Raw genomic sequence first — 12,716 nt, 5'->3', positions numbered from 1 at the left:
TAATTTAAAAAATACTTTAATAAGATACATTTTTAAAATATATTAAAAAAGTGTATAAGTTATTTAATTAAATCAATTAAAGCTAATTTAAATTAAATTTAAATTGCCGAATTTTAATTTTAATTTCGATAAATAAAATGTTCACCTATATTATAATTCTGCAATAAAAATGTAAATTTCGAAAATATGTATTTGTACAGACAAAAAATTCGAATAATAATAAAAAAAGTAAATAATCAACGAATAAAGTACTTGCAAATGTTTAAATTTGTTTTAGTCATCTCGTTAATCATCATATTAATTAAATAACCTGCACATATATTCATATGTTATAGTATTTACATATATATATATGTATATAATACATTACTTCATATAGTGTATTCTCAAAATAATATAAAATAAAACGTGATAATCTGAGGAAAACCGGAAAGGACAAAATATCATCACAAAAATCCGAAGATAATCGATTAAAAAAAGAGTTTACTTTAAAGTTGTAAAATTGAATCTATCGGAATTCGATATTTGACCTGAGCAACGACTTCATAGAATAGAATATTCTGTCAAATATCTTCGTAGGAAAGCGCCATTTTTTGCACCAATTTAGAAAAATCGCGGGCGAGTCGAAGAAACGAGTCCGTCACTGATACCATTGCCTCCTCCATGGCCTCCTTTTGCCCCACCGTGTACAAGTTCCATTCCCACCACCAGAATTGTTCTCGTGGGGAACAGGCGCCGTCGTTCCAGGCAGTCGCGATATAAAGTTCACAGAGACAGCTAGTAACTCTTGCACATTTGTCAGAAATCGAAAAAACTTCACTTCCTATTTGAGCTAAATTAGTAGCTCTGCTCGTCCACGAAGTCAACGACGTAAAAAAAAAAACGTCACGACACGTGGTCTAATTTGCGTCTTTCCGCTGATCATTCTAATCAGCAACCACGAAGCTGCTCGAGGGCTGCACTACCGAGTGCGAGGTTGGGAGGGCCATGAAGACATCCACATTATTGTGCAGTGACTTGATCAAGCAGGAGGTGAGCAAGTGATCGAAAAGTGGAAGATTAAAAAAGATTTAGAGGGTAAAATGTGTATTTGTGTCTGTGTATGTCTGTAGTGTGACATCATATATACTTGGATTGAAGAATGTTTGAAAGAAGTTTGGTAAGTTAGGAGCAAAAACGGAAATTTTATCGATTAAGAAAATAAATAAGAGAAATTTTTGATGTCTTTTATGATTATGTTAGTGCGCGTATAATATAATTTCTATATTAAATTAGGTAACACAATTGCATACACACATATACGTCATCTGTCATTTCAAGTTTCGTTAGGACTATCATTATCTATCACGAGAAAGAAAAAAAAATGATAGAAAATCTTTATGAATTTTGTGTGAAAAACGTGATAATTGTTTTTTTAAATTAATTGTATTCATATACGTATCGAAAGGTGTGCTAAAAGAGCAAAGTGTTTTAAATATAAAGTTCCATGAATATTTAAATTTTGAAAGACTTTCAAGGGAAATTTAAAAGGTTAGAAGCGAGATTCGAGAGAGATATGAGACCGGAAAAAAATTATTGTTATTGTTTATTCCTTCAGCACTCTGACTAATGATATTAATTGACTCAAATATAAAACTATAAAATATTAACAACAATTCTAAAGATAAATAAAAAAACAGATATATGGAACTGTATATAAAATTTCATATTTCATCTAAACATTTCTATCTTATGAAATACTCTTATGAGATAAATTTCTTTTGATAATCAAGTATATAATATTGTTAAAATAATATGATTTCTTTCTAAAGATATACTCTTTTTTATATATACACTATATATATTAAAGTGGACAGCATTCGGAGGAAAATTAGAGAAGCAAAGTTTAAGAGATTTAAAACAAGTTTTTTTTTTNNTTTTTTTTTTTTTTTTTTTTTTAGTGTAAAGTATCACTATTTTAAAAGATAATTGCATGTGTATGTATGTAACATTGTGCGAAATATAACGTTTGTTTAGAGATTAGCGATTCTAAAGAAACAAGGTTAAGTAGAGGATTTGAGATAACATTATAAATTACGGGAAAATCTTAGGAAATAATATAATCTATTTACTATTATAATAAATCAATAAATTATAATATATTTCGAATGTATCGAGAAAAAAAATTAAAAATGCCAGAAGAGCAAGTTTCACAGATAAGATTGACCCGAAGGTTAAAAAAAAAAGATTAGAGAGAAGGTTGGGACATGTAAGAGAAAAAGAAACGGAAAAAATGATATGGTATTTTTACATAAAAAGACAAAATCAATTTCTTGCCATTTGTATGTAAATTAAGATAGTATAATGCAAGAGGTGAAAGGCGAGGGACAAGGTTAGAAATAAGAAAAGAACTAAATTGATGGTAAAAAGTAAAAAACTCCAAAATAATAAGACAAATTGAAAAAATATAAAATGTAATAATTTTTTTAATATTAATTATGCAAGTTAAAATATTAGAACCAATATCGGAAATAAAATAAGGAATTAGATATTAAAAGGGCGAAGGTAGATAGGAGAAATAACGTGAAGAATAAAAATTTGATAACAAAAATGTACCGTAAAAAAGGAATAAAAATTTGATAACAAAAATGTACCGTAAAAAAACAAATAATAATAATAAATTGAACAATAAACGCTGGCACAAATTCTGATAATTTTATTCCCAAAATATTGGAGAATTTTATGATTAAATTTCTTCTCAAATATATTTTCTTTTTAAATTATAAAAAATGCAAAATCATCTTACGATTACATCAGCCGAACCGTTCAATGTAATCCTAAATATGTAATCTTTATTTTTCGCTAAAAATCTATGAAGATAAAAAAAATTCTGGAAAATTGCTACCATATTAACATTTAAAAAACAAAAGTTTATGATAATTATAATCACATGTATGTGAAACAGAGATACGACATAACGAAATTAATCCCGCTTAAGGAATGTATATAAACCGCGTCTCTTCTAAATGTCAACGATGACGACGTCAATAGTGCGATAACGGAATTATTTGATCGTATTCATCGAGAACCGTATCGGGCACTTTTTTACCTTGTGATATATACAAGTAATAAAAAGCAGAAGCAGGTGATTTCATGACTCTTACTGCTATGAAATACAATGGGCAAAAGACATTCTGTTAATTTAAAAAACGAACATAATTTCGCGTTGAATCTTTATCTCGTTTCATGAATTCGTACAATATACTCATATGTGATAATTATTTCAATGATTAATATCAATGACTCATGACAAGAAAATATATTTTCCGGAAACAACTTTCTATCTATATGATATTGATTATTTGCCATTATGTAATTAATATACGTATGCAGTCACATAATTGTCCGGAAACAATGAAAAAATGGTCCATTATATTTCACTATTCTTATTTTTTTTCTTTAATTGATTGATAACGTATAATAATGTTTACCTTCTATTCTATATTTAAAAAGATAATATTTGCAACAAATATTTGAAATTAAAGAATAATTAAATGTTGAATAATAAAAAAAAAAGACTATTCTTAGAAAAAAATTATTTCGCTCTAATTTAATATGCAACGAAATCTCTTCTATTTATGCGAAAAAAAATATCAAACATCCTGTATATTAATTCCCTAATTATGAATTCTGTTTGTTTACCTAGAATTTATGATACCCGCTGACTGATATCCATCGACTGATAAAGTGATGTCTATTTTCCATAGTACTTTTCGAATAATAATGATCACCTGTGTGCGCAACAGGTATCGTCCACGAAGAATTAAGAGATAAAACTGTATTTTTTTGTTAAAACGCAACTTAAATTACATGAAATTTGCCGTCAGAAATTATCAAACACATGTGTCATACATTTCTATATTATTATCATGGACTTGGCTTTCATTAGATTTTATGATATTAGGCTGTACTGCAAATATGCTAACCAGGTGTAAAAAAAAGTTTTAACTCGAATTTCCAATACATATTATGCCACGTGCATTATCTACTATGCTTCTTTGCATATCATACTTGTATTCACTATAATCGTAGCTACGTGAGTATTGCACATTCATCTATGTTATTCATTCATGATAAATCCTATTGGATAGCGGGCGGGTGTGTCAGTGACGTCACAGATCGATGTTTCATTCTCGGTGGGAGGAAGAGTATAACAAATTGGCGGGAAATATGATATTTTCAATATCTTCTAATTGTTCCAAATATTTCTTTTGATGAATTAAATATTTCTCTTCTCTATTTTATTAAATAGAAGTAGAGAAAAGAAAAATATAAATAAATAAAAAAATAAATAAATAAAAAGTAAAGAAGAGAAAGAGCATATATAAATATAAAAGTGCAATAAAAATGTTCTCTTATCAATAAATTAAAAATATATTATATATATAATTTAAAATAGTTTCATTTAAAAAGAATCAATGTATAGTTTAATATAGCTTTAAAGTAAAGTCGATTTCAAAATATTTATTAACCCAAGAAATCTTAGAAACGATATCTTTTGGTGAATCCGGAATATCTCATGGAGTTAACAGTCTCTCGCTTGATGCCAGGGATCGATAGGGAAAGGATCGATCGTCTCTCGCGTTAAAAGTTTCTCGATGTTATATGCGCATCAGTAAGAGCAAGAATGTTATGCAACGTTTCGCGGCCGCGTACGCGATGCGCGTTGTATCGAAGGACGACTCAAGGTCACCCAATAACACTGCCGTGCGGATCGATAACGAGTCTCATCATTCGTTTCTCTATCCGCAGATACGGGATGCCTGCAAGGATCTCGTCCTGTCCAATGATCAGCTTCGCCTCGTCATGCAGAATCTCACTGACGAAATAAACAAGGGTCTATCGAAAGCGACTCATGATGATGCAATCGTCAAGTGCTTCACCACTTATGTGCAGGATCTACCAGACGGCACCGGTAAATAAAAAAAATGCATTCTACCAACGATTACAAGTCGCATTACATTTTCCGATTTTCTTACAGCCACAAAAGAAAAAGAAGTTCAAAATAAAATTAAACTCTTACAAAACAAAGAGCATAATTCATGTTAAAAAGCAAGTAATTTTTCACGTAAAAATAAGTTGAAAATATAGAGAATAAAATTTCTTCGCACAATTTAACTTTCGTACATCATATCTCGAAGTTTCTTTTACGAAGAAATTGAAAGTAAAAGTTTATCAGATGCGCGTGCGATTGTATCTCATGTAGAATTGCGGATAAATCATTAATATCTTTCTTTGCAAATGCAATTAAAGATATTTGCAGTTATTGAGATATTTACATCAAATTAACGTTAAACGTTTATTTGTCTTAGAGAAGGGCAATTTTCTGGCATTGGATCTGGGTGGCACAAACTTTAGAGTGTTGTTAATCACGCTGGATGGCCAGAATTTCGACATGAAAAGCAAGATCTACGCGATACCACAGAGCTTGATGCTGGGAACCGGTACTCAACTATTCGATCACATCGCTCAGTGCCTGGCATTATTCGTAAAAGATTTGAATCTGCAGAATGAGGTACTGCCATTAGGCTTCACCTTCAGTTTCCCTCTGTCCCAGTACGGGTTGACAAAGGGTCACTTGGTGAGGTGGACCAAGGGTTTCAATTGTAGCGGTGTGATCGGCGAAGACGTTGTCGCCCTCCTCGAAGAAGCAATTAGCAAAAGAAGCGTAAGTGCGGGAGTACCATAAGAAAACATGGGGTTTCGATATAGTTAGCAAATTATAACTTATTATAAGACAAAAAAAAATAAACAAAAGCATCGAGCGAACTTATATTGCTGGTTCATAAAATATTTGCTCTCTTTGAGATGTTAATTAAATATAATTCTAATGTTTTCTTTTTATGGAAGATTAAGAATCAATCGAGAAGCAAAATATTTCACAAAAAGGCTATTTATATTCGAATATTAATTTTAATCCTAATTCATTTATATTATAAGTATATAATTACTTATTAATTAATCTTTATAAAATACATTACGCTTAGGGATAATCTTTATGTTATGTGCAAAGATATTAAAAATGGGAAAATCATATATACATATAATCTCTAACATATTATTATATGTTAATATACAATATATCATATATAATTTTATCATTCAATATTTTCCCCCCGTAGGATGTTAACATTGACGTATGCGCAATTCTAAACGATACTACCGGTACCTTAATGTCATGTGCTTGGAAAAATCAAAACTGCAGGATCGGTTTAATTGTCGGTACGTATGCAACATCTAATTTTCGTACAATATATATATTATCACCGTAATGTTACTAATATTAATTAATTAGACGAATGAATTGCGTATTTCAATCTAGATAAATTTTATCTGCAAATCTAATTGTCAGACTAGATATGGGAAGAAGATCGTTCAACAATTAAAAAATAAATTTATCCAACTTTTTCTCTTTCTGTTTGTAAATTCTAAGCGCATCAGTAAAGTTTTCTGCATTTACAGGTACTGGAAGCAATGCCTGCTACGTCGAAAAAACGAAGAATGTGCAGTGTGCAATTCCGGGCAATTATTCCGAAAACAAACCCCATATGCTCATCAACACAGAATGGGGCGCATTTGGTGAAAGAGGTGTGCTGGATTTCATACTAACTGAATTTGACCGCGCTATAGATGAAACCTCCATTAATCCGACGAAGCAACTATTTGAAAAAATGATTTCGGGAATGTACATGGGTGAACTAACGAGACTAGTTCTCGAAAAGTTGGTAAGCGCCGGTCTTCTCTTCGGTGGCAAATTCCCAAGTGATCTCAAAAAGCGCGGCAAGTTTTTCACTAAATACGTCTCTGAGATTGAAAAGTAAGTACTAATCGGATTTGAATATAATCGTTAAGATTATTTTAATCAATCGCGTTCGATCCATAGCATGATTAATCGCACGGACTCGCTATTGTTGGCGATTAAATCTATAGCGATATCGGCTGAAATAAGTCACCGCGCGTGATTAATTGAGGATTAATATATAAAAAAATTCGAAGAAAATATAATATTTGTGAGTTTTTTAGCGATCCTAAGGGAAGATACACGAACTGTCGGGAGATATTGGCCGAGCTGGGACTGCGAAATGTGAGCGATCAGGATTGCGAGAATGTAAGATATGTTTGTTCGGTTGTATCGAGGAGAGCGGCGCATCTGGTGAGCGCGGGGATAGCAACGTTGCTGAATAAAATGGGCGAGGATAATGTTACTGTGGGCATCGATGGCTCGGTGTATCGATTCCACCCGTATTTCCACGATCTCATGACGGCGAAAATCAACGAACTCCAGTCTTACAAGGTGAGGATAACGACGAGACGATTATAAATTTATGACCTCGTCATAAATATGACGAGAGACGAGATATGCGTCTTTCGTTGATAACGATGTCGCAAAGCCAGTTACAAGAATGTACAATGAATGTACAATGAAAACAATATGTTGCATTTGTGCATGGCATCAAATTCTTTAACGAGATAATAAAATGCTCTATTATAATGAACAAGATAATTTCATAAATATATTTATATATTTATATATAGATAAATTTCATTTCCAATGAAAATTTCTTTTTTGTTGTAGTTTGATCTAATGCTCTCGGAAGACGGTAGCGGCCGTGGTGCAGCTTTGGTCGCCGCAGTTGCATCACAGAAACGGTGAAGACGCAGTTGTCGGTAGCGAGATAGAATTCAATTATGTGTAATATAAAACCGACACAGACAGCGGTACGAGAGAGTTGATCTGAATGAATGATGAGCGAGTGAATATGAACGAGAGCGTTCAAGAGAAATTATGACTTTTCTCTACGTTTCAGTTGCATTTTCTACACTGTGTCCTTCTTCCTTTAAATTTATTTAAAATCATTTTAGGTCATTATTCTAAGGCTTCTCCAAAGTCTGAATAATTTACTAGTCCGAAAAAAGGGTTTGCGCGTAAAATGTCTATGAGCATAATTACACTATGGGCCCTTTTTCGATAAAAAAAGATTTTAAAGTAATACTTATATATAGATCACTTATATATACATCTGCCCTATTTTGAGTGTAGAAAATGCAAGAAAATGCAGTTTTAGGAGGAATGAACAGAAAAATTGCGCGACGAATAATTCTTGTACATAGAGCACAAAAAATACAACTTAGCGTATTAGAGTAAAAGAATATTTAATGTTCTTTCACAAGAAACCAGGAAAAATCGAGGATATAGATATCCATTCTGCGGCAGTCAAGTACAATATTCGCTAATTAGCGTGATTTGTTAATAATTCGCATGTCCAGTTGTTACCGTAATTGGTTAATCATCTCGTAACTCTTCGATGAGAAATTAGTGAGAAAAAATTAGATGTGTGAACAAATCGAAAAATTGTCAGATAAATTTAACTGGCAAGAAGAATGTCGAGTAACCGTTGTTAACAAATATCAACAAGTGCAAACGAATTTAATCTATAATATATTAAATTGATCACGTGACATCATATCGATTGTGAAAATCGACAAGGAATTGATAGAATCGAGAATAAACACAGTTCTCCATCGATATTTAATTGAGTATTGCTTCAGTTGATCCTTTCATTTCACTATACAGAGTATCCCAAAACAAATGTTTTTTTCATTACACAGATTTTTCAGGCGTTTTTTTCTTAATACAAGCACAGAAACACCTTTGTTGTAGTTTTCGGATAATTAACGGTTAATAAAATACCGAGAATTAAGCGCCACAGCAAAAAACAAACACACACAAAAGAAAAATCAAAATTAAATTCTTTAATTCATTTCGAAATTGAATATCTAAAAAAAAAAAATTTGTAATAGAATTATTAAATATGTATATATATTTTGGAACAAAATTATACATACTTTAATAGAATCTTAATTTAAAGCGTAACTATAAAAAAAAACAACATTTTATATATTAAAAACAATATTTTCAAAAGTATAAAATTATCATTTGTTTACAAAACTAAAATTTTAAGCATTGAATTTTTTTATTATACATGATGTATGTAGAAAGTCATTCTGTTATTCATTCATTATCAAATAATTTGTACGATTACGTGTAAGATAAAGAAGAATCTTGTTCGTTGTTAATTCAGGGTACCTTCTTATCATTATTACGATAAAGTTTAATGAGACCAATGATAAATCTTGAAGTTCCGCGAACTCCATTGGAGTGTTAAAATATCCGTTTTCAACTAGGTATATAGCGCGTATATTTCAGAATCTTAAAATTTGAAAATTTTGATTTTCTCTTGCAAGTTACACAAATTTCTTTGTTGCTATGTTACGACGAATACAAGCACTTAAATTGGTGAGTATTTACGAAATTTAGAGTAAAATCGAAAGTTAATGAAGTATGATATAAGTTAAAGCGTGACACACATCAATCACACACATAAAAAAAAATCAATCTGATTCTTAAATAATACTACTACTAGCAAAGATTAGCAACACTCATTATCTGTGAGTTTACATCGAGGAAAAAAAGATTTTTAGAAGACATTTGAAAAATATCAGAAAAAAGTAAAATAAATCAATAAATTTTACGATAAATTGAGTATTGAAAATAACGTAACTGCGTGCTGTATATGTATTAAATTAAAAGATGTAAAATATGAAATGTAAAATCGAGCAACGATAATTTAAAAAAATATTTCCTTACTGTTGTATACACGTCACAGAAATTATTCATGGAAACGAAAAAGTGCAAGAGAGAGAAAGAGAGAGATAATGATCGAGAGAGAAAGTTAGAAACAAAACTTGCGAAGTTGATTGCAAAAATGCGTATAAATTATCGACATCGTTTCCGAATTCGTGACTTTTTTACAAATAGCACGTTATTAATGTTGTTATCATGTACACGTTGATGCTGAGAATAAACAATCATATATATATATAAAGAAACAATTTATTTTCATCATCATAAGCTATTGAGTTATTGCATATGAAATGCATTTAAATTTTTGTTTTCTTATGGCTTTTATACAAAAAATAAATATTGAATAATTCAATAATATTTCCGGAGAAACTAATACCTATAAATATCGTTGATATAAAAGTTATTTAATATGCTGCAATAAATCCATATATTGTTTCTTCTTTAGTTTACTTAAAGGTTTTGAGTGTCAAAATCTTTTTACCAAACATTTTCTACAATTTGATGTTTTTAGTGATTTTTACTCATTGTTCTATTTAAACTAACAATAAGCTAGATAATTTGATCGACTATTCTTTTGAAATCCTCTTGAAATTTTTAATGTTGCAGTTATTATTTGTATTACAAATTTTCTTAAAACGCGCGCGTTCGCGTGAAGATATTTACTCAGCTGTTGCCGGGTAATTTATAATATTGTGTGGTGCGTTCACATTCACAAGGACACTTTAACGAAGCAATTGAATGATAGAATGAATTATGTATGAACGAAAAAATTATTAATTTCTTAAATATAACAGAAAAATTTGCGTTGAATGTAAGCGCACCGAACATACCATTAATACATCCGATTGCATAACCGGATCGTGTTCTCTGAATTTATTTACGACACCGGGTATAATTCCTGCATACGCACGTGAGTTCAGAGTCGCCACCTGGTGCACCTTCGATCGTTTAACATTACGGGACACGTCAAACGTCAAAGTTGCGGTCTGTCGCCGCTATCGGAAAATTTATTCTTCATCACGCGATGAAGCGCATCGGAACGACACTTCGCGAGAACGGCTTTCGAATCCGCGAATGAAAGCAAAAGGTGTGCACGAGTGTATTCTGTGAATGAGTTAACATGATCAGCGGCATTCAGAGCGCCCTGAAAAATGCCATTGACGTGGTGAGTAGACATTTAGTTGGTTGTTGGTTACGAGTTACGATGGCAAGGGCGACGAGAATTTGCTATCGCGTAATTACGTTCGTCCTTGTGTTTCGAGATAACAAATTTAGTGCTATTCTAATTTCGATTTCACAGAAATCCGACAGGAAAAAAATCTAATAATGCGTTGATCACAGAATAATGACTCTGAAGAGAGATTTCGCTCGAATAAACTTTGCAATTTTGCATGCAGAAAATTACTTGAATACGATAATTGACAGAAAAGAGTGTTTATCAATAAACAGAATGACATATGTGATCTAATAGTTAAACATGTATACAAAATTTATTTGAGTTTCTATATAACTCTCTCATTCATCTAAATAAATGTTATCTTCTTTAAAATAGAATTTTCTCTTCTACACAGGAATTATTATTCCAGTAATATTTTTTAACAGTTGGAAACAGTTTTTTCATGCTCTAGGAATTTTTCAGATAAAATATTATTCAGAGTATTGGATGACATTTTTTCCAGATTCTTTCAATGTCCTGTAATTGTGTCATATAAAAATAATATAAATATAAAACAATATACTTAGATTTTGATAAAAATACATTAATCGATGTCTTTTTGCATAAAAACAAAGGTTTGAAATATAAAAATCGTCACTCGATAGTATAAAGAGAATTATTAAACGTTAAACATGCCACTTTTGAAGGTTAGAAAATCTGTCATACCGACGAAACTCTGGCAATAAGAGCATACGCAAAATGAAAAAGTACAAAATTACAAAATTTGAATAAAAATTGATATTTCCATACGTTTATTATTTATTATTTATTAAATCCGTGTAAGTAAAATTAGAATGGATTATTCTCAATATATTTACCAAAAATACAATAAAAAAAGAAAAATTATTTAAATCATATTGATTTGATGTGAATAACACAAATTAATTTCTTATTCATTATTTATAATTTTATAACTTTTTTAAATGATATTATATATATTTGTTTGATATGGAAATATCAATAATTCCAGATTATAATTGCAGTTATTGATATGTAATCGAAGATTGTGCTCTAAACATAAATGTGAATTTTAAAACTATCTTCTGAATTTTTTATTTTTAAATTTTTAATATGTTAATTTATTATCTAATTAAATCAGTCTTAAGAGCAAATTACTCTACTTTGATTTCTCAATTCAATATTTACACTACTATATTTCCAGATAGCCCCACCGGCAACGCCATTGCAAGATTTTACTTATCACTGGAAGCAATTGATGAATTTTTATGTGAGCCACTTGACCGATTGCAAGGTTCCAGTACAGAACACCAATATACCTCGACATTTGGATGTATTGCTAGAAATCTTATTACAAGAAGAGAAAGAAGTGAATGAACCGGGACCTTGCTTGGAATATCTTTTACAGCACAAACTTTTGGATCTTCTAGCCACCTTGGCTAGCGCGGAAACGCCGCCTGGTATGCGAACGGTTTGTCTCACCTTCCTGAGGAAACTATTGGGTAGATCAAAATATCCTCTCTTACATCATGCATCTATCTACGCGCCTATACAACGACTCGTGGCACTCTGCAATGGAAACCCACCATCGCCAATCGAGGGTGAAGAGGTATAGTTAGCAGTAGCATCAATTCATTGCGATCTATTGAGTTATATCAAACTTTTTATGAGAAAAAGTTTACTCGCAATTAAGCAACAAAACAAAGAATATGTAACTATAAGGTATTATAGCTATTTTACCCTGCATACTATTTTTATATATAGTCTGAAGTGTTTCTAGAGTTCAATTCTTTACTATATAAATTAGGAACTGTGCATATAATTATATGCAAAATTTTCTATATATATATATATATA

The 12,716-nt window shown here is 30.8% G+C and overlaps 3 protein-coding genes across 6 annotated transcripts in view; 2 read left to right on the top strand and 1 right to left on the bottom strand.

The window, feature by feature from the left end:
* LOC115240247 (hexokinase type 2) overlaps positions 1–8,569 on the top strand; it is a 16,318-nt gene extending 7,749 nt beyond the window's left edge. For 2 of the 4 annotated variants that reach the window (XM_029815292.1, XM_029815301.1), the window contains 6 exons: positions 4,792–4,954; positions 5,352–5,707; positions 6,162–6,261; positions 6,502–6,856; positions 7,063–7,333; positions 7,616–8,569. In XM_029815292.1, coding sequence (XP_029671152.1) covers positions 4,792–4,954; positions 5,352–5,707; positions 6,162–6,261; positions 6,502–6,856; positions 7,063–7,333; positions 7,616–7,693 — 1,323 coding nt within the window. In that variant the 3' untranslated portion in view covers positions 7,694–8,569. Of the gene's footprint in view, positions 1–727; positions 1,160–4,791; positions 4,955–5,351; positions 5,708–6,161; positions 6,262–6,501; positions 6,857–7,062; positions 7,334–7,615 lie in introns of those variants that run through there. The other 2 variants (XM_029815310.1, XM_029815318.1) reach the window with 2 other exon arrangements.
* LOC115240269 (BRISC complex subunit FAM175B-like) overlaps positions 1–12,716 on the bottom strand; it is a 30,882-nt gene that overhangs the window by 15,811 nt on the left and 2,355 nt on the right. The window lies entirely within an intron of this gene.
* Positions 10,409–12,716, top strand: part of LOC115240215 (protein FAM160B1-like) — an 8,333-nt gene continuing 6,025 nt past the window's right edge. Inside the window, exons 1-2 of the mRNA XM_029815243.1 lie at positions 10,409–10,850; positions 12,064–12,468. Of these exons, the coding sequence (XP_029671103.1) occupies positions 10,806–10,850; positions 12,064–12,468 (450 nt within the window). The 5' untranslated portion in view covers positions 10,409–10,805. The remainder of the gene's footprint in view (positions 10,851–12,063; positions 12,469–12,716) is intronic.

Source organism: Formica exsecta, unplaced genomic scaffold (genome assembly GCF_003651465.1).
Source record: "Formica exsecta isolate Colony F162 unplaced genomic scaffold, ASM365146v1 scaffold117, whole genome shotgun sequence".
Lineage (NCBI taxonomy): Eukaryota > Metazoa > Arthropoda > Insecta > Hymenoptera > Formicidae > Formica > Formica exsecta.
Note: the sequence above shows the minus strand (reverse complement) of the source record. Positions and strands in the feature narration are given on the sequence as shown.